The 26638-nt window shown below is 49.1% G+C and overlaps 1 protein-coding gene across 1 annotated transcript in view; it reads left to right on the top strand.

Annotated features, from left to right (window-relative positions):
- The first annotated feature begins 985 nt into the window (after positions 1-985).
- ITPKB (inositol-trisphosphate 3-kinase B) overlaps positions 986-26638 on the top strand; it is a 65247-nt gene continuing 39594 nt past the window's right edge. Inside the window, exon 1 of the mRNA XM_039717019.1 lies at positions 986-2090. Within this exon, the coding sequence (XP_039572953.1) occupies positions 1191-2090 (900 nt within the window). The 5' untranslated portion in view covers positions 986-1190. The remainder of the gene's footprint in view (positions 2091-26638) is intronic.

The following is a 26638-nucleotide window of genomic DNA, read 5'->3' on the forward strand; positions in this document are numbered from 1 at the left end:
TGGTCACGCCGTCAGCTGGGACTGCGCTTAGACTTGAGGGCATTTACCTGCCAGGAACCTCACAGGGATACCGCTGATAGCATCACACACGAGTGCTTCCAGAGGCGTGTTCACCCACAGGCAGAGTTAGCGCACTGTGTGTAAACAAGTTTGTACTCTCATGTGGGCAGTGTGTTTGTGCCGATCTCAGGAGTTCCCATGCCCCGACACGGGATGGGGACTGCAACTCCAGGGCACATGGAGCAAACAGGAGATGACGGAAAGCACACTGACATGCACGGGGGCACAGGGAGCCACCTCCGAAAGCAGAGCCTCCCTCACATGTGTACACAGTCACACACTCGCCAGAACAAGCAGCACGGCACATCTCTGCGTGTGCAGTCCGGGCTGTGACTCGGAGGCAGCTGCAGCCTGCAGTGTCCCGGATGGCACATGTGCACAGGGAATTCACATTAACCAGGGCATTCATGACAATGTGCAAAGCCGTGTTGTTGCACATGGTAGGTTAAGGGACTAGCTTGAGATGTGACCCTGTGCCATACAAAACAGTGCAAGCAGGGAGTCTTCCCATGTATCGTATAACATAAATGCATTCCTGAGACTTGGTCTTGCTATAGGTGACGGACTGGAGGGAGGCAAATTTAAGTTGTTTGGAGTTTTTTATCTTCTTTCAGAAAATGCCAAGTTTTGGGGCGAACAAACCATAACTAATCATTTAACCATAATGCTCTTACTCTGTTGTGGGAATGGCTGCTGGCTGTGTGTCCTCTCGGACACTGCTGCTGCAGCTGTGCCGACAGGCAACCTGGAGCGGGGGCAGGGAAGAGGGGAAACAGCCGCAAACCCGACTTCCCTTTCACTCAGATCGTTCTCCCGGCTGGCCCGTGTCCCCAGGGCTGACACTGGGGGTGCATGCAGGTGGGAGGGGCACGCAGCAAGGGAAGAGTCCGGCACGCTGTGTGCCCAGCTGGACGGCGAGCTAAGGGCGGGCACGGCGCTACTCTCACTGCTTCTCTCTCCTCAGCCGTCCCGTTTTATGGAGCTGCGGGCCAGGTGCAGCCCCGCTCGCCGTGTTCCTGCTGGCGATGCTGCTGGTCCCGCCGCGGAGGGAGCCCGGGCAGCCCCGCAGAGCCTGAGCAGAGCCGAGGCGGCAGTGGCGACGGCCCCCCAGTGCTCCGCGGCTGACTACTATGGCCGTGTACTGCTATGCGCTCAATAGCTTGGTGATGATGAATAGCAACAGCGAGGTGACAAGCGGCGGGAGCAAGACGCCGCCTCCTCCCGGACAAGTGCTGCCCCGGGGCCCGGAGACGCCCGGCGGCTGCCGCTCGCTCCCCGTCTTCAGCCCGGCGCCCGTGCCGCCCCGCTCGCCGCGCTGCGGCCCCGCTTTCCTCTTCCCGCTGCCCGAGGAGCCCCTGCGGCAGCCGGGCAGCCCCGGGGCCCGGCGGGGCAGCCGCGGTGAGGAGGGACAGCCCATGGCGCGGCAGCTTCAGCGGGAGCTGCACAACGTGCAGGTGAACCAGAAAGTGGGGCTCTTCGAGGCGCACATCCAGGCGCACAGCTCGGCTGCCCAGCCGCCCCGGAGCCCCCGGCTGGCCCGGCCCCGTCCGGCCAGCCCCGCGGCACCGGCGGTGGGACTTGGAGCTGGACCGCGGCCGAGAGCCTACGGAGAGAGCGAGGCCCCCGATGCGGGTGGGGGGCAGGTTTGTGTGAGCGCTGCAGAGCCCTCCAGGAGGCCAGTGCCCATGGTGGAGCTGGCAGAGAGCAGCAGCCCCCTGGAGCAGTCGGGGCCGGCGCCACGGCAGGAGGAGGTGGTGGTGGTTCCCACGGGACCGAAGGGCCAGCACCCGGCCATGGGTGGGAGCATCCCTGCCGTCATTGTCACAGACCTGGGGGGCCCGGAGGAGGAGGCGGGCGCCGTGCCCCCTGGCAGCCTGCCCGTCCGGAAGCTCTCATCATCCTCTGCGTCTTCCACTGGCTTCTCCTCGTCCTGGGAGGAGTCCGAGGAGGACATCTCCAGTGACCCCGAGCGCACCCTGGACCAGACCCCCGCCTTCCTGCAGACCCTGGACCAGCAGAAACCCCGAGTGGTGAGTCTTGCAGCAGCCCTGCGGAGGTGGGGTGAAGGGTTGTGGCATCCCTGCTCCAGGGCACAGCTGCACCTCTGTGGCAGGTGTGTTGCAGCAGAGTTCTGCAGAGAAACTTTACACTTGCTTGCTTTCCCTCACATGAAAAGCTTTCAGACTTACAAGAGGGGTTCCTGGCCGGAAAATCCTCTCAGGAGAGAGTACTGGTGCCTGTTTCATTGTGCACAGTCCTTGCAGAGCTTCCCTGGTGCTGCAAAGCTGCCTGCCAGCATGCTTAAAATACATCCGTGGACTGCAGCCTTCTGCTGACATGTGGTTACGAGCTTCAGTTTTTCCTCAGCACAGCTTCCCTGGGTGCTGGAGGTTTCCCATGGTTTACATGAGCCTGAGGGAGAATTTATTTCCTCCCTGGAGCTGAAACTGTGTGGGCCCACTGTCTGTTCAGGTTTACAGTGATGCCCATCACCACGATGTCTCTGTGTCTTTCACACAGAAGCAAAATGCTCTGGAATTTCTGGTAATTCCCCTTTTGAATAATACTTCTTGGTTGTGGGATATCTTATATTTTAGGTACGCGTATTTTTATTAGGTATTTATATTAAGTTCATTTGTTTCAGGATCTTTGTTGTGGAGCTGGTTGTGAGGCTTAAGGCGAGAGAAATCATCAGTGTTGTGTTGCCCTTAGGAGAAGAAAGGTCTCCTCAGAGAGGAGAGCTCTGAGGCATTCTCCAAAGGCATGAGACAGTCATGGGGTTTGTGGTGTCACTGGGGGAGTTCATTGCATGTGTGAGTGCACCACACAGAGCCTGCTTTGCTCTGAGCTGTCACACCAGTAGTCCAGAGGGCTTTGAACCACTTTAACCCAGTGCAGGGCACCCATCACGAGGTTCTCCAGCCAGCACATGGTCTCTGCTATCATCCAGCTCTGAGACATTACATTGATTTGAGCCCAGCACTGGAGCCTCCCACTGACAAACCATGAAACATGCAGGACAACCCAGTGGTTCCTTAGTTTGAAGAGTTTAACAAAGGCTTATGAACTTCAGTGATGTATTTTACTATGTTTAATTTCCTGTAGACACTGGTAGTGAAACTCCTGCTAAATGCAATGACACAAGGAAAACTAGTGCAGGGAAACATCTAAGTGAAGGCATCAAACTTGGAAGAACTGAGACTGTGGTTTGTAAAACACTCAGCAGGCTGAAATAAGTATCTTTTCTTTTCTTTTGTACTCCTTTTGTCCTATTCCAAGAATCCAGGCTTGGTTCTGCTCAGGATGGAGCAGCAGCTGAGCAAAAGCAGTTAACAAAGTTATGAGCCTGCAGTTCATCGTGTTTGCAGACAGTTTTGTATTTTGGGGCTCTCAACTGATGAATCAGCCTGTTCCCTTTGGGAGCTGCTACAATCCCTCTGCTGATTAAACTGCTGGTTTTATGTGCAGAGCTGTAGTAATCTCTGCTCCATTCTCTGCGCTAATGACTGTTCCTAGTGCCAGGAACAGATTTGCTGCTGAAAACAGTTCATTGATGGGTAAAAGCATGCCTGGTGCTCCTGTGGAAAGCTTCCTGGAGCCTCAAGCCGACTGTGCACAACCTCCCGTGGCCTCCAGTGAGCTCAGCCAGGCCGGTGGCTCAGCAGTGCACAGGCAGGGCTCATTTGTGCTGCTAAAAGCTCTGGATGAGAGCAAGCTCAGATCAGCTCTAAGATCAGAGTAACTGCTGGGCTCCATGGGACCACTCAGGCCAAACGAGATGAAGATGTGGTCCAGAATGTGTCAGGCAGCCTAAGGAGGTGCACTTGATTTTGTGTTTCAGTGCTGGAGTCTCAGCAGAGGCAGTAAGGGTAATTTACAATGATACTTTCCACTGGGCTCCACGGGTCCCATGCAGGGCTGATCACTGACTTTGGCAGGTTATAGTCAACTTCTCAGCAGGATCATGTGCAAATGCCCAGTAATTCAAAATTGATTTGGTATAAATAACACCCAGCTTTGTGTACTGGTTGGCAGTATCTTGTAAATCCATAACGACAGCAGAAGGCAGCTACTGAAGCAGTGTCAGGTTGCACACTCATTTGTTTTCATGAACTCACTGTTTCCTTTCAGCAACGCACACGGTCTGGAAATGAGGAGAATGTGTGAGAAGCTCTCTCCACAACTCCTGCTTTTAATCAAATCCTGGGAGATCTCGGCCGAGAGAAACCAACAAGGTGCCCCTGGGTGCCTGTGGGTTGAGGAGATAAAGGCAGGGCAGGCAGAGAGCCCTGCCTGTCTGCTCTGGGCACTGCTGGCACTCTTGTACCTGGAGGAGAGGTAACGAGGAGTGGCAGGAAAGCCGTTCCTGCTGCAGAGACAGTCTGTGCTGCACATCTCACACAGCATGTTTACAGATTTGATAAACAGCAGGCCTGCTTCTGCCCTTCCTTTTTGGAGGCTTTCTGGTTTAGCAAATCTGTTAGGGATGTCCGGCGGTCTATTGTAGTTCCTCCTGACATCCCGGGGAAACAGGCAGATCCCTCCGGCTGTCATGGACTCGTCCTCCATTTGTACTGCAGGTAGGAAACTTTGTTTGTGCTCAACCCTGAGAGTTGGCCAGTAAGAAAATTATGCTGCCAAGTGAAAGGGAAGGAGGTATTGTGGCCACACTTTTGGACGCTGTGACCTGGAGCAGCTCTGCGGGTGAAGCGGGCTCTGTGTCTGTTTGTTGAAACAGTTTGCTCAGTGCTTTCCCTGTCCCTGGAGTGCCCTGGTGCTCAGTGGGCTGCACAGCACCGGGGAACAGTGACCCTGCCACGGTGGTTGCAGACTTGTGAAGTGCAGTGACAGCAGGGGCAACGTGACGTTTTGCTGTTTAGTTGCAAATCCACTTAAGGTCTGAGTAAACTTCCACGTAAGGGCTTTTGCAGCTGTGGCTTTCCCCGGGCTGTGGGCTGCTGCCGGAGAAACCCCACGCTTGTTTATTGATGCTTGCAAGGTTTCAGAGACACTCGAGCGACTGCACTTCTGGGGCTGTGTGGGAGGGACGGGCTGTCCAGGCAGCGTGCTGGGATGGGGACACTGTGGTTTGGAAATGCTGCAGGGGAGCACTCCCTGCACACCCCCTGTGACCAGCACGGGCACTTTGGGGAAGGAGCTGACCTGAGGTCTCTGCTCACCAACCCCCTGAGGCAGTGACTGTGGGAAGGCACCTGCCTCCATCGCTGTCTCGTGCTGAGAGGGAGAATTTCTGCCCTCCTGGCTCATCACACGGGTTGGGTGTGTAGGGAAGGGAGAAGGTGCTCCTTTGCCCCAGGTTCTGAGTGGCACAGGTAGCCTGAAATGGCAGCCCAGTCTGCTGAGGAGATTTCATGCCTAAAATACGTTCTAGCTGTGACTCCCACTGACTTCTCGACTGGAAAAGCAGCAGTGTATGAGTTTTGCCATTCTGGGGGCTCTGTTGGCTCTTCCCAAGGAAGAGCTGACAACCAGGATGGACTCTGCAGCAGGAGACTTGTCCCGCTCTTGGAAACTGGCTGCGCCCCTTAAGCAAAAGATATTCCAAAGCTGGTCATTAGTGAGTCCTTGTCACTGACCTAAATTCCCCAGTTTGTCAGCTTCTCCAAAACTGGAGACAAAGCAACAGACAAGTGGGGGGAGAGGCAGAAGCTGTGCAAGCAAGCACGTACTATAGAAAAATGACATGTTGAGGGGGAAAGGAACCCCTTCCTGGAAAAACAGTACAAGACACTGCAGTGTTCCTCTTCCTGGCTTTCCTACAGCTGCTGTGGAAATGCAAGGATGTACAGCAGAATAGTAATCAAGGGACTTGGTACTCTGTGAAACTTCTGCTCCTTTCAGCAGGCTGAGTAGATTTCTCAGAATAAGAGACTTCCATTAACCTGTGCGAAATGGAAGAATTTTTGGAAAAAGCTAACGGCAGTGCTGATGACAGGCATTCTTTTAATTGATTTATTTGTTTGACTCACAATGGCTGTTAATGCAGTCCTGAAAGGAGCCAAGTTTAGATAGGGCTAGTGTCAGCCAAGGGCCTCTGGGACCTTTGCTTATTTCTCTTTGAGATGTTCCAAGGCATAAGCTGACAACAGGAGTCCTGATTTGTTCCTATAAAAATCAATCAAATTAAATATGCTTTCGTTCCCTTTCCAAGCTGTCGCTGTGATCAGGAAGTCTCCGTGTAACAGAAACCATGACCACATGGCTATGGTGATACATGCAAGCCCTGTGAATATATATCTTTATGCCAACTGTGTTTATGTGTTTCACTCCTTACTCCTACTCCTACTGTGTTTGTCTTAAAAGCTCCCAAGCTTATGAGCTTGTGAGTGGTATCTCTGATTTAGTATCAATATAATGTCTGGTGTATTAGGGCCCTGCTGGCTGACTCAGAAGAGCGACTGCTCTTTTAGTAATGCACATCATTGCAAGGGAAGATGCTCAGCACACCTGGTAAGCTGCCAAGGGATGGAGTCTCCCTGCTGCAGGAAGACCTGGGGGGAGAGGGGAATGAGGTGGGCACCTGTGTGTTTCCCCTTTCAGAACAGCACAGCCTGTTCTACCTGCTGGGATGAGATGAGCACACCCCGGAGCTTGGAGGGCTGGGCAGAGCTCCAGGCTCTTTGTGGATGGAGGCTGTGCACTCCAGGGACTCCACAAAGCATCACTCCCTATTCCACAGCTAATCCTCTACCTACTCACGTGACCTGCTCAGGGAATAAGCAGCTTTTTTATGGGCTCCCACCCACAGAGGCCAAGTGAAGATGCTGCTGTAACCCAGTGAGAGACATATGGTGCTACTTCAGTCTGTTTTCAGCTCATTGGGAAAAGTTTGTTCTCCGTGCACATTCTCCATTATTGACAGGGCAGGAATTACATGGCACATAGATCCTTTTCATGGAGGGACTTACTTGCTGGCACAGCTGCTGTCTCTTGCATATTTTGTTTCTCAAAAGAAATTTCATGCTGAAAGCATTCATGAAAGTAGCAAAATAAATCTCTCCCCACACTACTGAGGTGCAGGAAGAACAAACATTAGACCCATCATCCTTAGGGTCCCCAGCTCTGGAAAGAGCCAGATTTCCACCTCTTCTGGTGGGAATTGCAGGATGTCAGGAGCTTGCCTGTTGGGGTCCCTTGGATGGAAAACTGAATGTCCGCAGGGTGAATTTCATGGATCAGTGGAAACTTCAGAGTTTTGTCTTCACATTTTTAGAGGCTTGCAATGACAAAACCCAAACTGTAGTCAGCACCTGTCTCATGTTTTCCATATTATTTCTATAATGTGTTAGGACAGATTTGCATGTGAAGAAAATATTAGTGCAGCACTGAGTTCTCACGTGCCATGTGATGGCTGAAAGCCACTGCTGAGCTAATGTTTTCTGTACATGTAATTCTGTTCTAGCTCACTACTGAAATAATGGCGTCTGTGTATGACATTAAGTGTCGCTTCAGCTAAGATTAGTCTTCTGTAATGGTTAGAGATTATTTTGTTTATACCTGTAGTGCAGTAAATTTGACCTGCTTTCTTCCAACGAAGCCCAGCCAAGCTTTCTAAGAAAGATATGTTAATATTTAACAGACAGTGAAAACTAAATGTTAACATTTTCAAATCACTGAGTAGCTTTGCAGCCTAATCCCTTTTCTTACATGTGACTTTTTGGGGAATGGTGGCTTCCACGCTTGCTGTGTCACTTGAAATGGCTCTTTTATGGCATTCCTCTTGCTTAGCCTTGCTGGGTGTCTCCTCAGGCATCCTAAGGTTCTCCTAACGTAGCTTTCTTCTCTCTTACGCTAATGGGATCTTGACAACTAGCCCAAGAGTTTGCTTTAAGACAGAGGAATCTGTTTCTGAATGTCTACTATAAAATTTATTGGAATTTCATTTTTATTCCTACACGTAAAAACCCAGGTCATGCATAGCCTGCGCAATGGCTCCAAGTAGTTCAGAAAGCTGATTCAGTCTGAGGTCTACCAGCCTCAAAAGCAAGTGCCTGTGATTGGCTTTTAAATCAGTGTTTAGGCAGCAAAATTCAACTTGCTCTGTAACAGGATGATCATCCAGCAGTGCCTTTCAGCATGGCTTGGTGCAGGCACATTCAGAAATGTAGGGTCTCCAGCTGCAAGTTTCAGTCTGGGTGCATGCACTGGGGATTGGTGGAAGCCTTTGGAAAATGCAGGCTGCAGGTCCTGCTTCCCCAGGCACGGTGGGAGTTGAGCCCAGAGCTGCTGTCACAGCTGTGTGCCTGTAGAGATCCTCATCGCTGCTGTCAGCCACGGGATGCGTTTGCAGGGTGGATTCTGACCTTAATTTCCCAGGGATGGGTAATACTGGAGCCAGGAGCTGCTGCAGGCTGCTAAGACCCATGTTAGACTCTTCCCTCTCTCGATATTTATTTCAGTCTTTTCGTACATTCCAGCCATGAAAAGAAAGAAGTGATTTTTCTTTTTTTTTTTTTTTGTAGTAAAGAAAGTTCTTTTCATTAATGACATGGGAAAAGGGACAAGCCAGTAGAAGGAATTAAATTCTTCTTTTAGACGTAAGATTTATTGCTGGTCAAAACACAAGGACTGCTTTTGGAAGGAGAACTAGGGGGTAAAACAACAAGTGCTTAGCACTTACAACTACTTCTTGTAAGCAGTACAGTGTAGTATCTGATCAGTGCTACACAACAGGAACTTCATTAGCATTCTGCACTGTTGTGGTTTTAAGTAATAGTAAAGCATCCCTCGTCTCTGTGAAAGACATAGATGTGCTCAGGAGGGACATGCCTGCAGACATTTTAATGAGCTAGATTCAAAGGACAGAATCAGGTTGTCTCTTCACTATTTGCTTCACACACTTGATTTGCAGAGATGTTGGCACCTGGGGTTGCTGTGGCATGGACCTCACTGAATTGATGTGAGTTTTTCCCAGGGTTTCATCCTTGACTTTAAGCCTTGTACTTGGGATTTTGGACAACAGGGTTCCTGTACTATGCAAAGCAGAGGGAGGTCTCATGGGGCCTGCAGTCTTTGCTGTCACAAAACTCCCTGCAGCCAGAATGAGGACCAATACTCCACCAGGAGTAACCAGCACAACATTTTGGTCAAATGGCTATGGCAAGGAGATGATGCAACTCTTTCCTCCCAGCCCATCAGCATTTGCAGAAGGGGCTGTTTAGCAAGGGCTAAGCAATGGCAGCACCTACCTTCAGCATCAGCTCCTTCTCCTCCCCCTTCGCTTCCTGTCCCTTTGCCCTTGCTTGGGCAATTCATCTGCAGCAAGATAGAATCAAAGAACCCTCTTCCTTTGCTAAACAATTTGCTCCTTTTGTTAGGGTCAGATAAAACGCTGATAAAAGCTGTTGTAGCTAGCAGGAGCATGCTGCAGGTTTGGTCCTTGAGCGTTTTTCGCCGCGCTCGCTCCTGCATGTATCCAGTTACATCTTGTGGTACATCCAACCTTAAGCAGAATTAATGAGCCAGAGATGCAGTCCCTCTTGGGGGGGTTTGCCTGTTCACAGGTCCAGCGCCTCAGAGCCTTGGGAGACAGGAGGTTTATAAATGGAAAGTTCTGCAGGGAGGCTTTTTGGAAACTGCATTTTAGGGTTGGGTGTCTTTCTCTCGTTTCTTGCTAAACAATCTCTGATCCCTGCCCCTGGAGAGAAGATCAGGAGCCAGGGCTGGCCTTCAGCTCACCACTGAGCCTTGTTGGTTGCAGACCTGCATTTTGGGAAGGCGTAGGAATAGTTTTTATCCCCTTGAGCTGAACACATTCAAAACACTTTCATTAAAGGGGTACTTGAGCACAAGCCCAGGCGTACCTCTCCAAAGAGAGGAGACCAGGGCTCCAGGAAGGGGTGGGAGCGAGGGGGAGGTGAGCAGGCTCCTTCTCACCATGTGAACCATAGGACTGGCTTTGCTGGCTGCTGCAAGCTCCATTAGTTACCCAGGGGTGTCCTCCCACTGCAGGCAAGGTACAGAGCAGCCAGCTGGAGAATTAGCAGTGTGCCCAAATGTAATGGGGCTGCTATTACGGGTAATATATATTTAACACTCTGCGGGGACCGTTTAAACCTGCATCTGCAGGAAGGGGAAAAAAGTCAGGTTTGCTTTCTTGGCAGACTGCAGATCAGAAAGTCCAATCTGTAGTCTCTCTTGGTATGTTTTATGTGGGTGGGTTTTGTTAAATTACAGGCAAAGTTATTGCACCCCTAGGCTACGCGCATTAAATGTTTCTCCAATTTTAGCAACATTCTTTCCAGGCTCAGCTACATTTGTTTTTGTCTTCTCTATGGCAATTGATGAGCTCAGTCTGAAATGTATAACTCCACGGGATCTCCTGTTATATATTTCTTCCACAGCTGTAGCTGAATCGGCGCAGTGTAATCCAATGACTTGTTGTAATGCCTAATGCTTTCTTTAATGCATTCCAGATTAAAGGAGTCAGCAAAGTTTACATATCCAAAGTAATAAATTTAAACAATAATAATGGCAAATCCAAAACCATGATTATATCTTGAAAATTCTGGGCTTTTTTCCCCCTCCTATCTTTTCTGGTCTGGCTAAAGTCTGTTTTTAGGAAACTGAACAGGACAGATAAAAGATGATGAGACAAACAACTTAATCCCTTAATAATGTCAAGTGGAAAATCCAACAACAGATTGGCAAGAAACTGTAATAACAACTCTAAGTGACCCTTACTGAAGACTAAAGAACTGGTTTTAAAGGCTGAACTTGGGACATAATTAGAGATGAGCCTGAATCAGTGCCCATAGGCTCAAATATTTCTTTGAACTCTGAAATGGAGCCAAATTTATTTTTTTTTTTTTTAATCCATGCCTGTACAGCATCATCTTAGCTGCACTGAGGCCAATTCAGCATCACCTCGTACCTTGTACTGCCCTGGGTACCCACACAAAATGAACAATCCCAGGGTGGTATTCCCACCTCTGGGTGCTGTTGCAGATGGAGTGTGGGATGACAGCCACTGTGCACAGCCCAGGCAGGTGCTTGTTATGGCAGCAGCAGAAGGGATGGGCAGTGCCTCCAAGTGGGAGGAGAAAGATGAGCGTTTCTGCATCGGCCTTTCAGTCCCAGCATCTCATCCTGCCCTTGCCCCACCCCTGGGCAGCAACTCTGAATAGTCTTGGGCTGCCATTAATAGATAGACCTTGGAAGCAAGGCATGTGGTCACAGGAGTGGGGAGCACTTGGAATTGTAATTGCCAAAGCAGCTTCAGGAAGAGGGCGTTAATTATTATCTCTCCTTGGAGCCATATTTACCTAGAGCTGACAGCCCTCCACCCTGGGGTTCCTGGGAGGAATGTCTTGCTGGGGTGGAGACCAGGACTGCCAGAAAAGGAAACAAAGGAAAGAGATTTTAGAACGGTGGCTTATCTCTATCCACCTGAATTACTGTTGTATTTTAAAAGAATATGGGAAAAAGGATTGTTTGAAAAAGCCTTGACAAGTGTACTCTCCCAGCTCCATTGTTTTAACCTTCTCCTAGGAATTTGTGTATAAAATGTTCTCAATTCAGTTTATCTCTGCTTGACAAATCCTGTGTTTCCCTTCCGTGCTTTTAGTGGAGTGGGAACTAACCTTGATCTTTTTGCAAAGCAAACAGAAGCTGGATGTCACATTCCCACCTTCACACACAAACAGTGCGTGTCACAGCTTTTGAGCAAGATGTACAATCACTGACAAAAAAATTGTGTAAAGTTCATATTCGAGATAAGCTTTTAGAAAAGCAGCTCCAAACTGAACCAGGCTCTCAGAGGAGGGAGCAGTTGATGTTGTCTGGCTCTCGTGGAAGCCACCTTGCTCAGCAGGTTAAAACAAAAGGTCTGAAGCCAGGACTGTAGCTCAGCTCCTCCATTAGCAGCCCCTCATCTATGTCTCATCTTGAGGAGAAAAGACTTGGCCTCTCTCCTCAGGTCTCTGTTTTCTCATGCTACCCTGTGTTGCTGGAATGGCTTTTCTGAGCCAAGGAAAGCAGCAGAGGAGTCCAGGTGGTCACAAGTGACCAAAACATTGACCAGATGCTGGGCTGGTAATGAGAGGGAAAAGCAGAGGTAGCACAATGCCACCTAGTCTGTTATTGTCCTCCCTGTGTCCTACATCCCAACCAAGTCTGGAATTTGGTTTTTGAGCATTTGGGCGGCTCAGGAGGCAGTTCCAGATTCCAGGTTTGTTCCTGTGGATGGGAACCCTTCCCAGAAGGGAGAAAGCTCAGAGGAGCCTGTTTAATATAGGCTGATCTCATGCTTGAGCATACGCAGGAGCTGACCTTTCAGTGCTGAAATAAGAAGTGATGGGAATAGAATAAATCACAGTCTTGAAAGAAAAGCCAAGGAGCTTAGAGATGCACCTCAGGAGAAGGAATCAAGGTAGGGAGGCTGAGAGCCACAGAAGGGCCAAATGACAGATTCAAAAGCCATCTTTCAGCAATGAGGTTGATGGATCTTTGGAGAGCAAAGGCTGTTGAGATGAGAAATGGGGATATGATGTGATGAGCCCAGAAAGTGAATTTTGTTTGGGTGGATAGGCTGGAAAGACTCTTTTAGGGATGCTATCCTGAAAAATCTGCAAGACTTACAAATAGGTTGGATGTGAGGACTGAAAGAGATCCAAGTTTTCCACTTACTAAAAGTTTCAGGGTAGTAGCAAAACATTCACAAATGGGAGCAGTAACGTTTACACTTGCACTGCAAAGACATAAATTGTTCTGTGAATCGCCAGGCTACGAAGAATCAAACCTCTACATTGCATTGCAAGCCTCAGAGCTTTCAAGTCTTGACTGAATCCAAAGCTAAATTTTCTGTAACCTTGATAGGAGACAGCTCCAAGCCTCTATAGTACATCCACTTAACCTCCAGAGGCCTGGCTTTAATGCAAGATTTTTCCAAGAGAACCAAAACTCTAAGCACTCTTCTCATACCTGGAAGCCACAGCCTGATGAGGAATTCTGTCTGTGTGGTGGCCTCTGTTGGAGCCCAGCTCCCTGCTCAGCCTCAAGACAGGGTGGCTCAGAGCTTTTTCAGAGCCCATCACTGCCTGGGGTTTGCCCTCCTGGCCTGCTCTGCCTCTGGACCATCCATGCTGTGTCCCCAGGGCAGTCAGAGCCTCAGACCCAGACAAACCCTGGCAGGGCAGGAGGTTGTAGGAGCTGGCTGGATCTGGAAGAACAGTTTTTTTGGCAGAGAATAGATTTTCCAGCAAATGTCAGGGGAGAGGGGGAGTCAAAATGATTCACAAATTCAAACACATTTTCTGAATAGTTCTGGCCTAGAAAAAAATACAGAGGTGGGGGAAGAAGGAGGGAGGTTAAAAATAGCAGTGCATGTCATTCTGACACTTTCAGAATGAACTGTTTCATTTTGGGGATGGTTTGTTTATGTTTTGCAAGTATTTGAAATGTAGATTTGGTTCAAAATGCCATTTTTCACTTAAAAGTTGACCTCGCCACTAAAACACATTGAAAGAAGAGAAGAGAAAAGGTTTTTTAGGACTTTCATAACCCAAAATGAAACACCTCCTTTTGCTTTGGCTCCAGATGAGACATTGTAGAGTTTTCCTTTCACAACCCCATGATCTTAGCTGGGTCCAGCCCAAGCTGAGCAGCTCCTATCCCCTAGTTTTTTGATTGAGCTCTGATGTTAAAAAATAAATCCAGCTCCCATGCTGGCCAACCCTTAAGTCTAATGCCATGGAGCAAGTACTTTAGTTTATTCTGAGGTCAACCACACATTGCTGTGATTCAGACTGAAACCTGTGGTATCAAATTAATAAGAGCTGTAGGTTTTGTAGATAACTGGCATCTTCCCCAGAAGATGCAGTGCTGAGCCTCATTTAGAAAAATAACCCAAACTCCTGAGGCCCTGAAATCTGATCTAGAAATCTTCAGAGAAGCCGGGGTTTGCAGACAGCTGAATGACAGACTTTCACTCCCCTGACACTCACACTGGTCTCATTCAAGTGATTCATTAAAGGAAAATGAGCAGATAGCTGGTAATCACTTTGCTGTAGGCAAAACGTGCCACAGTTTCCCCAGGCAGAGGGGAAGGAACACGCGTGTTTGCTGTACGATGAGCCATAGCTGAGTTTGCTGTTCCTGCTGTGTTTTCTGCCTGGCTGAGACACGCTGTGTGCCATTTCCTCATCCCTTGGTGACTGAGTGGAGCCTCCTTTGCTGAGATTTACCTTCCTTGTCTCCTGAGCCCTTCCTCTCCATGCCTTGGGAGGGTTTGGGCATAGAGGGAGAGCGCAGATGCTACAGTGTGGGATGGCAAACTTCTTAACATCAGCCCTTTTGGGGCAGGGGCTATAGGAAAGATATTTTCCATTCATGGGGAAATCCTGGTTTTCACCTGAAACAGGCAGATTTGTAAGCATTTTTCTGGCCTGCTGTAATTTGAAAGATGGATCTCATGGTGTGGACAGGATATTTTTATGGTAGAGGAGAGGGGCTGGCAGTGGCTGAGCATCAGAGCAGGCTGTGCTCCCTGCTAGCTCTGGTTTCTGTGGTGGCTCAGGGTCCCCAGCAGTGGAGAGGGCAGGGATCAATGCCTGTAGCAGGATGAGGAGTCAAGGCCAATGAGTGCATCAGCAATGCAATTCCCTCAATCACGCATTTACTGTTCAAACATTGCCAACTCAAGCTCTCCCAGAAAACAATGAGGATTGCCTTAAAAACCAAACCAAAAGTTTCAAGGGTTTTGGAAGTGCTGGGCTTGTTTGATTGTTTTCCTGGTTTCCCTGCCTATAATTCACACTCAGGAGAATTTTTCAATCTGTTCTCTGCAAGGCAGAAGCCTAGAAGTGTACTTTAAAAAAAAAAATATGAAAACTCAGAGTCTCAGCTACCTGATGACTGCAAGAGCTTCAATCTGTTCTCTGCAAGGCAGAACCTAGAAGTGTACTTTAAAAAAAAATATGAAAACTCAGAGTCTCAGCTACCTGATGACTGCAAGAGAGCTGTGAGAACAAGGCAGAGCTCACGTTAGACCTGCAGGAGTGGGCAGAGGGCCTGTGGAGAGGGCTGTTTCTGTGGGTCAGGAGTGGGGCTGAATGGAAAGAAAGGCCAGAGGGCAGAGCCTGTAAGCCGATTCGGCTGCCTGGAACAATCGGAGCGCGCCAGCGCTGCCTCCCCGCCCCAGCCGAAACAAAAAGCCCTTACACACCAAAGCAAAATCTGCCTTCCTGTTTGTATGCCTGGGAGGGCAGGTGGCGTTTGACTCTTGCATCCCCACCAAAGCCCAAAGTCCCCTCTGTCCCAGCTGAATGCAGAGGCGGGGATGCAGGAGGTCACTGAAGAGCAAGGACTGTGCAAACGGCACAAGAGGGCCACACTCCTTCCCTGTTGATAGTTTATATGAAGCAGTTTGAGAACTAATTGCTTTTTCTACTTGTAGAAGTGATTCACAGGTCTTTGACACAAGCAGCTGCCAGGAGATGGGAGTACAGCTTTGATTATGTTAAAGGGAGGAGGCAGCGGCTTTCGAAGTGAGCAACTGCATTTGGACAGTCTGTGGAAGGCTGTATACATCTTTCAGCAAGGAATCTTAGGCTGTGATAGATCCCAGAAAGTAGCAGGCAGGGTTGTTGAACCATCCCAAACCACCTTGTCATTGAATGGTGCAGAGGCAATGTGTGAAGCAATGCCAAGCATTCTGTAGCAGCTCTAATGGTGTCTGGATTTCAATTTACTCTCATCAGATAAGCTGACGTGTTCCCCAGTTTGCATCTTGAATTAAGATGCTGTAGTGTTCATTTTTCCCCTTTCCAGCTGATAGGTATGTGTCCTTGCTCCTCCACAGGGAGGAAAGCAAGTATATTCTTCTCTTTAGCATGTCCTTAGAGCTATTACACGTTTAAAGGGAATTAATCCTCAGAGCAAAGGCCAGAACACTGTGTGTGTGTGTCACATTCCAGCTGGTGGGCTGTTCCCAGGTGCTCCATCTGCAGGCAGCACTTCTGTGAAATCACACCAGGAGGGCAGTTCTGAAGGTTGTGTACAACATGCAGCTGGTCCTCTGGAGTGCAGACGCCTTTGAAAAGCTAGCTAGAGCCACTGATGGCGTAACAAACAGAATTAGAATATTTCCAGGATATAAAATTGAGGGAGGGAAGTGGCTTTACTGGCTATTGTCAGAAAACAGAGGTTTGCGTAACAGCAACATTTTCCATATACTGCGCAATGGAGTTCCTTGCTTGGGAATTAAATTGCAAGTCAGTTTTAGACAGCGTGGCCAGCTGTAACATAGCACACATTGCAACACCCATGCTGAATGTTATTACTTGGTGTCAGTGTTTATTGAAGCTAGTGGGGATTTGAGAAACAAGCTCTGGCACGGGAAACACTAACAATGTGATGGCACTTAATGTCTCAGAGAGTGTAAGAACTTTGGGGAATAAATTCTCCAAAGACAGAATACTTTAGAAAATACACGCTAATCCCTTTAAACCCCTAAGACGCTTTAATTTTTGTATTGGGTGATGATAAGCCACAGATTTCACCACTAATCTAAAAAATATCCTGTGGTTTCTGGAAAAGCACAGGAGACTCCAGGTGCAGGTTCAGTGGCAGATTTTGCAGTGGCAGCTCCAGCTGATCTCACTGGAAAGAGTTTATTTGCTGCTGTCTGCTGGTCCCTTGCTGTCTTCTTTTGCTACTGCAAGAACCAGGATCAGCAAACTTGAGCTACACTTCCCTGTCACCTTTATGGAGAAGATTCAGCACTCTAGAACTTCATTTAGCTGCAAGACTGGAATCAGATTGGGCCAAATCAATTCTGTTGTATCTCTGTTGAGTCTGGTGGGCTTGCACAATGGATAGATGTGGTCCAGAGTAAGAACAACACGAACCACAGATGGCTGAGTGAAGTGCATTGTTTGTATTCATGGCTAGGCCATGGAGAGCTGCCCGCATTGCAAAATCCCCCTCCCATCTGGCTCCTTCAAGGCATCTGAAATCACAGCAGGGGGAGACCAGCCACAAAATGTGGCACAGAGACCGAGTTTCCCCCTGTGCTCAGAGATGTGGATCTATTGGCACTGGTACATGGGCTCAGCTCACCAACTGTGCTGAGCTGGCATCTCAGAGAGCAGGACAGGTCACATTGCTGTGCCCTCTGATGGCAGTAAAGTTAGAAATACATTTTTGGAGCAAAAATAGGAACCAACTCAGAGATGTGGATCTATTGGCAGTGGTACATGGGCTCAGCTCACCCTACTCTGCTGAGCTGGCATCTCAGGGAGCAGGACAGGTCACATTGCTGTGCCCTCTGATGGCAGTAAAGTTAGAAATACATTTTTGGAGCAAAAATAGGAACCATCCACCACAGCTATTTCTGATGGCCTAAGAATAAAGTCAGAATTTGGGTTTTTTTCCCTCTGTTTCTTAGCAGGGCTGCTGAGCTCTCCAGCAGAACAGGAAGTAGGCTGAGGAACTGTTTGAGTAACCAGGGTCGTCAGATCAATGGAAAAAGCGGTTTGAGTACACTCTGTGAAAGTGCAGTCAACAATTTTGAAATTACTGCAGCTTCTCTTCCTAGGTCAGGGCTCTTGTTCATGCCAAGGGGACTTAAGTTACTACTGCTCTTTCTGTAAGCAAACAGAACGTTTCTTTTTGATGATGTACATAATGTGCACCCAGGGGTGAAGCAGAGAGCTTTCCCTTGGTGTCCTTGGCTCAGGTTCCAGATGAGTTAGGAGATAATTTGATCAAGATCCTACGTAATTTTGAGATGTCTACCATGCTATTTGGAGGAAAAGTAAACTTGCTTTTGTTGGGATTTGGGCATGGAGAGGTCAGAGTAGGTGAGGAGGGAGGGAGAGGATAAGGGACAATATTTTGCTGTCAAGGAGGACGATGTACAGTTGTCAATCTCAGAATTGAGGCTGATCCTACATTTTAGTGACACTTGCAGCTTCTTTCATGTTTTGCAAGTTCATCTGAGAACTGAATGCATGCCAAATGAATCTTTCAAGGGAAGTGGAGCTGGGTTGAAAATATCTCCAGCACACATAATTCAAAGGAAGTGCAACTTTCAAAAAAACATGTGAAATGGCTCTAAGAATCTACCTGTTTTTTCCTGTTTACTTTTTTCTTTTTTCCCTTGCCTCCTCTTAGCCCTACATTTCACCTCTGCTCTGCCATCACGTCACCTTTTTTTGCCTTTAGTTGATCTCACAGAGGCATGCAAAGGGTTTTCAGTGCCGTCACATGCTCCAGCTGGAACTGGAGCACGATTCCTTTCTGACACTGTTTTCTCCAGGATTCTGTCAAGCTGAGCTACAGACTCTCCCTGGTTTTTCTCTGATTGTCTTTTCAGCTGTCCTCCTCTTGCAACACTCACGTTGCAGCCAGGCAGAGGCCCGGGGCTCACTGCAGAGTGGAGACCATGCCGTGAGTGCAGGAGCAAGGGGTGCCAGCGGGATGGGGCGGCTGCGGCGTGGGAGAGCAGGGCCAGGAGAGAGAGATAAGGTGGGCAGGAAGGGGAAAGGCAGGTGGAAAAGGGAAATGACCACGGGGGCCAGGAAGACTAAAGAGAATACAAGGGAAGCTGTGAAGCCATCTGGGAATCTGCTCTAGCCACGTGTGAGTGCTGCGCGTCCTTGGGGCGTCGCAGTGCGCGCGGAGCGGGGATGGCGGCGTGGAGCTGTGCGGGGTGAGCCCCTGGGGTGAGTGGGGACACGTGGGGACAGCCCCCTGGGCACGGTGCTGATGGGTGTGGGGGCGAGGGGAAGGGTGGGGGTGCTCCAAAGTGGGGTGCAGGGGTGGCAGGGATGATATGGCTCTGCAGGGACTTGCCTGCCTGTTGCCGCTCGTTGCGCTTCTTAAAGACGCTGAGGTTACCTTGAAATAGACTTACTTGCTTTGCCCTGGCAAAAAATACTGAGTTTTGGGGTTATGAGGGCTACCTTTAACTGGAGGTGATGATGGAGTGTGGATTGTTGATTGTCCTGTGAGGATGAGGGCAGATGGTGCCACTTTTACTTGGAGCTGTGTCCAGCTGTGTCAGGTCCTGGGTGATGGCTGAAGAGCGAGAGGAGAGGTGGGTGGCAGAATGGGAAGTCTGGGGGAAACTGAGTGCAAAATCTCGTCAGGAGATGGAAAAGGAGCAAAGTGGAGGGGAAAATAACGTGAAAAGTTGCATTGTGAAAAAGTAGTGGAAGAAAGCATGCAAGCATTGTGCAAGGCTGACATGGAAGGGCAGGGAGGGAGAAGAGAGGAGAGCTTGGGTAACAAGACTTTAAAAGTACTTAATGATGCATGGCTGTGGTGGGATTTAGACTTACTTGCTTTGCCCCGGCAAAAAATACTGAGTTTTGGGGGTGATGAGGGCTACCTTTAACTGGAGGTGATGATGGAGTGTGGATTGTTGATTGTCCCATGAGGATGAGGGCAGATGGTGCCCCTTTTACTTGGAGCTGTGTCCAACTGAGTCTGGTCCTGGGTGATGGCCGAGGAGCGGGAGGAGAGGTGGGTGTTATGGGGTGGAGGCAGAATGGGAAATTTGGGAGAAAATGAGTGCAAAATCTCATCAGGAGATGGAAAAGGAGCAAAGTGGAGGGGAAAATAACGTAAAAAGTTGCATTGTGAAAAAGTAGTGGAAGAAAGCACGCAAGCATCGTGCAAGGCTGGCATGGAAAGGCAGGGGGAAGAGAGGAGAGCTTGGGTAATAAGACTTTAAAAGTACTTAATAGTGCATGGCTGTGGTGGGATTTGTGGCAAATAGCTAGATCTGATCCAGCCTCCCTTTGTGGGGAGAAACAGGCCCCTGCAGGACACACTGTATGTGACCTGTCTGCACAGCATGAGAGGAGCTGAGGCTGAGCAGCCCTGTGACTGTAAAAGGAGTTAACCAGGATAGATGCAGTCATCTACATTGAATATGTCTAAAAATAGGTGAGATGAATTTCGGTCCAGAGGACAAAATGTTACAGGAAATTAATACAAACAATCTCATGGTGTCTAGCTGGGTTTGTTCATGTCTCCTGTGCCCAGTTTCAGAGCTTGTGCACGTGTGGACACCAGCACAAACCTGGCTGCAATGTTCGTGTCTCACATCTTCTGTGCAAAAGTCCTCTGCAGCTTGAACACTGAAAAATGGAGCTGTGATGCTGGAGCAGGCTGTAGTTCCTCAGGTGTCTGCAGTTTTTATTGTAAATCATTCCTAAGAGCCTCAAGGAAGGGCAGGGAGGTGTGCTGCGTTTTCAGGGAGTGCTGCTGCTGACCCCATCACTCTCTGCTTCACTGTGGGACTGCCTGGTTTTATCTCAGCTCTCCTGGCTGCCTCAGAGGTGTGGGGCTTACTTTGCTTTAGCTCATGCCGTGAGACACCAGTGTGACAGGGAAGGAAAGTCCCAGTCCCCAGTGGTGCCATTGCCCCATGCCACCTTGCCAACTGTTCTGAAGGAGAGACAATTTCTTTCCCCTGGTGAGAGGACTGGCTGGAAAAGAATAACCACATCTCTGTGGAGACCCTCATGGGATGTGCCAAGAGGAGCCCAGGCAGCTGCAGTTATTTAATGGGATCCCTCAGGGATGGATCTGGAGCCTGTCCCCAGCCAGTTCCCTGCAGCCCTGCTCTCCTTCCTTGTTCCAGTCCCTGTGCGTGTCCTCATCTCCAAAATTAGGTCTGCAGGTCCCCTGCCTCATCTTTAAAACTCTCTGTGCAATTAACTTGCACAGGCACGTCCTTGGCAGAAAATGTCCCCAGAGGATGGGCAACAAGAGGGTGGCACAGTTTCACTGAGTAGCTGAAGGTTATTTGTAGGAAAAGCTGGGAATGTCTGTCCCTGCACCAAGAAGTGGCAGCATGCTCATGGAGGTCGTGAGTCTCTGGTAGGACCTGAGCTCATTTAACAGTCTGCACTGTGGAAGAGAACAGAGTTTTAATTTAATGAGGGTGGTGTTGGGCAAACGCTTTTAGTGCTTGGGTCTGATTAGTTGTGATTGAGCTCCTCTCTCCCTTAGTCCCTTACTGGAGGCTGCTCATTCTCATGCTGCGCATTTCCTCTGCCTGCAAAAGCACTTAGAGCAGCTTGGATCCCCAGGTCACATATTCTCAATATTTATGCCCCCTGAGCGGTTTTCCAGGGAAGCTCTTAATCTACCAAGTCAAGGAAAGACACATATTTGTTAGAACCAATTCTAGCAAGGTGCAGAGTTCATTCTTAGGCAGCAGGTGGGTTAGAAAGTCTTATTTTTGTGCAATTAATTTTGTAAAAGCTCCCTCCCCCCTTCTCCATGCTTTCATTTTCTTTTGTGTCCTGGGGTCTCGGAACACAAAGGTTTCTAAGGGTAGGTTGTGTGCCTTGAGATCACTTGCTGGTAATGCCCAGAGGAGCAGTACATTTCTATTTCCACATTCATGTTAGCTGTTGAAACATGTTGTCTCACCCCAGTAATTCTTTAAACCTGTTCAGAGGGGATCTGTAGAAATCCAGTAAGCCAGTTTCACATTACTGTAATAGTTTCCAGATTATTTTGTTTAGAAGCCTGTGTGAAACATTACTTCTTGCCTTCCTCTGTCACCCCTCAGGCTGAAAGTGAAAAGGTCTTGGTGAAGAAAACTGAGTAAGGAGATGAACAAAGTTTATATATGGAATTATTTGGCCTGCAAACTAATGGGTTTCGAATGAAATATCTAAGATCATTGCAAAAACTCTTCCATTCATTGCCTTCTACTCTACCCTGTCTGGTAAATCGACATACACCTTGTCAGATGGAATTGTGAGGATATGCACACAGACTTGGAGAAGAAATTAGTGGGCACCATGCAGAGCCACCCTGGGGAACTCCCTGCTGTGGGATGCTCTGAGCCCACCTGTGCCAAGGGGAGAAAGGGCTGGGGGGCACCCCAGCCACCTGCTTGCAGCTTTGCAGGCTGGGACAGGCAGCCACATGGGGGATTCCAGCAGTGACCATAAGCTGGACACTGGAAGGAACAGGATGGGATTTTTGCACTGCAGCCTCCATGGCTCCATGGGTGGGGCTGTCTGTGATGGAAAGGGGGTGCAGAGGCACTGCCTGGCCCATGGCAAAGGCCCACAGCTTTCTGAGGTGGTGAAAGGCCGTGCTGTGAATGAGAGGGCAGCTCCTCAAGTGGGTTCATCTTCCTGTGAAATGGGGGCAGAGCTGAGAGCAAACACCTGGAATGCACTTGCTGTGATCTGGGCCATGGGGGCTCTGCTGTTACTCTCAGTAACAGAATTTGCCCAGTTTCCTATTAAATGCAACACCTGCACCTGAGACAGTGAAAGCCTTTGCAGCTCCTTAGACCTCACATCACAAATGATGAGCCCCAGGTCCATCACACGGAATTGCACTAGCCCAGTGTCAGTCTCATGCACCTTAGGAGCAGGACCCAAAAGGATGTGGTTTTCTCCCCAAAGTTGGTGTGAACTCCCAGCATATTCCATGCAAAGCTCACAGTGATGCCCAATGGCTGTTCCTTGGAGGGTGATATCAGCAGGGTGTCCCTGAGCATCTTGCACTGATGGACTTGGTAGGCAACATCTTCTCCTGCTGTGAAGTCTCCAAGCTGCCTTAGCTTCAGCCCAGCTCTCACTTCGACACCAGCTGAGGATCTGGCTGCCACCTCAAAGGGTTACACACGGTTTGTGCTCTGTTAGAAAGCCCCACCCTTTTCCTGCAGTTTTAGTCTGAGGGGTAGCGCTGCTTGAGATGCCTTATTGTAACAGAAAATGAAGAGAAATGGGGAAAAATGAGGCAGTTAGATACTTGGTCTAAGGTATGCTGCTGAATTTTTTATCTAGGGAGGGGAAGAAGGTGCCCTTCCTTCAGTAGGTGGTTTTAGATTATATTTGTTTAAGCAAGGAGTGAAGTGTTTAGGACCATAGGGCTCCCCCAGGTTTCTGCATGCTACATGAGCATTGCTCAGAGAGCAGGCAGCTCTGGCTCACAAATGGTTTGTGTATGGCTGTGTTTGCCCTTCCAGCAGAGGGACTTCAATCCTGCTCTGTGTCAGGAGGCAAACTCTGCTGGAGCATCACCAGCAGACCCAGGGATTGCTGTGTGTCTTCATGAAATTCAGTTGGAGCTGACCACCAGGAAGGTCTCAGGACTGAGAGAAGGATGTTTTTTGGGATTTCTGGCACATCAGCAGGGCTTTCAGGCAGTAGATGGTCCATCCTATTCCCTCCTGCAGGAGCTGTGCAGTTGAAGTGCTGGAGCTGTTCCCCAGCCTCCCATCCACAGCCTGTGTGGTTGATGTGGTGGGCCTGGGAAAAGCAGGATTTGCAGGTACAGCTGGGTGATTGGTGCATGAGACTCTCTGAAGGGAGAAACTGATGCACCAGCACTACAACAGGGAGCTGATGGGCTGGAGAGAACATCCAGCTTGCAGTCCCAAGGCATCTTGGGGACCATCATTGTTTGCCAGGGGAAGGCTTTGCTGGGACTGCACCCTCTGCCTCCTGAGACCTCTGTGTTCACTGTTGTTCCTTGCCTTGTTTTGTGGATTTGGGTAGTCCAGGCAGTTCTGTTGGATGCTGCAATGTGTTGTGTGCCATTAGGCTGCATGGGAAGGGATGCTCTTCCAGTTCTTGGATTCTTCCCTGCCTCTCCTCTGTTCAGACAAGTGGTTGTCTTTTTCTTCCTTGGTCCAGCAAAACATGTTCCTGCAGGTGGACCCTCTGACTCTGCCAATTGACAACCTGGCAGTTTCAGTCTGTGGCAGAATTTCCACAGAAATTCCCCACTCCTGCACTGTTTTGTTTTTTTTTTCCTCCAAGTGGTGGGACTGGCTCTTTTTACATTCCCATCAGGCTGGGAGCTCTGCCAGCTCCCAGCCAGGCTCCACTGCCTGCACACAGCCAGCACAGGACAGCAGGGATTGTCTCCAATGCCTGGATGTTTGCTGCTGGGTTAGGCACCCCCAGGCTCTGCTCTGCAGAGCAGCAACATATCTAATCCTGTGGGAGTTTCATCCCTTTCAGTCAGAGGTCTGTAGAACTCCTTTCAATGATTAGCTCCCTGAATGTTAATGATCCACAATTTGGTTAGTGCTGGGTCTTTTTCACAGGCCACATCCCAGAGTAACTGCTGAGGGGGCAGACTGGTGAGGTCAGACATAAAAGCAGATGCCACAGGGGGGCATGACCACAGAGATGTACACAGCCTCATGCTGAGGGGAGTCCTTAACCTCTCCTAGAAGAAGAGAGAAGCAGTGTGTTTCCTTCTGCTGGTGGCGGGTTGCCAAGGTGAGCAGGTTAGCACCGATAAAAACATCTCTCTTTTCCACCCTCAAACGAGGGCCTACGGGTTTCCTCTTCAGATTTGCACTTCTCTTGCAACCCCATTCAGCTGGCCTGAGGTGCAGTGAGTGACATGCAGGTGGGAGAGACCTTGGGAGGTTAATTGTGAGTGGCTTGAGGGGAGCAGGGGCAGGAGTGTGCACACCCAGGGATATATACCCAAGAACCCAGGGATACACACCCAGAGCCCCTCCTGTTCTGTTATGGTGTTTCTTGGCATGGTGTTGCTTTTGCCATGCACCTGCTCAGTGTGCTTTAGCCACAGGGATGGCAGGAATAACTTGGCAACATGCCACAGCACACCTGCACACACAGGCAGCACATCTGCACATGCAGTGGCCACTGTCACTGCCAGTGCTTGGACCTTCAGAGCTAAAGATGTGAGCTTTTTGTCTGGGGAGAAGAACGTGATTTGAGGAGGGGTTTACATGTCCTTTGTGCTGTGGTGCAGGGTGTGGATGGGGACAGGACCAGAGTGACATCCTCCCTGTCCACCCTTGCTCTGGGATGTGAGTGTTTTCACCCATCCACTGACAAGTGCCTCAGTTGTATTTACACCCTGTAGACCAACTCCAAAACTTCTTTCAATTTTGCCTCCATTCTTACTGGAAAGCAATGCTCTCAGTGAAATTTAAGTGGAGTTTTTTCAATAAAAAGGACTGTTAAAAAGAAGTCCTTCATGGTTTTGTCCAATATGAAGGCAGCTTTTACTTTTAGTTTCACAGAAATCACAAACATCCCTAGTTGCTGTAATAATAGAAGTCAGAATAGAAACATGCTGTTTATGTGGTGTGGAGAATGAGAAAGAACTGGTGAATGTTTAAAACCAAGGCCCCTCTGTGACTCTCCAATAAAAGCTGTCCCAAAGAGCCTGCTCATTAAGAGGGGTGGTGGTGAGCAGAGGCCTGAGTGGGATTTGTTACAAACCCTGGAGCAAGGCAGTGTGTCCTTCACTGTCACCTCATTTCAGACCAGTGCCCACCTCTGCTTCATGTCTCACCACAGCCTGGGGAGGGATGGGCCCACAGGAGATGCTCTGTTGCAGGCATCTCTCTGGGGAAGTTCAGGCTGCTAGGCTGGACCTGCAGTACCTCCCTTAGCAAGGGACATCCTGCACTGTGAGCATCCACCCTCGGGTTTCTCTGTTACCAGCAAGAAGTCTCTGCATGGGTGTTCTGGGCACTTTGTTCCCAAAGCTGGCATCACAACCTGATGAGGTTTTCATCCAGCATCTGGGTAGGAGAAGCCAGGTGTCTACAAATGTGCTGTGCATTAAAGGCAGATGTGTCTTGGCTGCTGAGTGTGGTTGCTACTACCAGGGACCTAGCATTTCTTCCCTGGATCTGGATTTTTTTTCCTGAGCATTGTACTGATTCTTGTTGTGCCTTTCCCTTCTCTTTTTTTCCTTAATTACTCTCATTGCCTTCTTTTCCTGGCAAGTGAATGCCATTAAATCCAGGCACCAAATCAAGAGGGAGACTGGCAGCATTGAATTTCTGGGCAGGTTCCTGAGGACTCTGCAACCTTCTCATGAAACTCATTTGGTGGAAGAAATTTGGCTGCTTTTGTCAGTCACTTCTGCCTGCAGTCATCACCAGTGACTTGCCTCTCTCAGGATTTAGACAATCTGCCTCTGAAATGCAGAAAGTTTTACTAGAAGTTGCACGTTATACCATAAGGTCTTAGTAGTAATATGCATCATCTTTTCATCTCTTTTATTGCACAGGATGTACCACAAATAGGCCCTGATTCCTGTTTACTTTAAGCATTATCTCAGCATTAGTACACAGGCTTTCCTGATTATTTCTCCTCCTCTGCCGCAGGCTTTCCAGTTTTTTAAATATTTTGTATTTAATGCATCGCACAAGCCAGAAGTTGGATTTTATAATCAGTATGGTAAGGAGAACTGAAATACAAACAGAAAAGAGCTGGACACGTTTTTTTTGCCCAGATAAGTGAGGAGGTAGATAGGATATGTCCCCACAGTGACTGCAAGCACTGGAGAAGCTCCCCTCCTTTTTGGAAGCCCCTGTGGAGGGGCGATGAAAGTAGAGCTTTCCAGCAACTCCTGCCAGCTGATTTGGGCCTCTCTGTACTTTTGTTAACATGACACCCACCAGGCTCTCCACCCTTGGTTTTGTGAGCAGATTTGTGGCTGTGCCAGGGGCAGGCATGGGAGCTCTTTGTTAGGAGTTGTGGGGTGCAGCCCCCTGGCTGGGGACAGCAAATGCTCTCTTGCTTCCAGGGCTCACATCTGTGTGGGAATAATCATGCCACAGGCGTCCTTG

Source organism: Passer montanus, unplaced genomic scaffold, assembly GCF_014805655.1.
Source record: "Passer montanus isolate IOZ18808 unplaced genomic scaffold, ASM1480565v1 scaffold37, whole genome shotgun sequence".
In the NCBI taxonomy this organism is placed as follows: domain Eukaryota; kingdom Metazoa; phylum Chordata; class Aves; order Passeriformes; family Passeridae; genus Passer; species Passer montanus.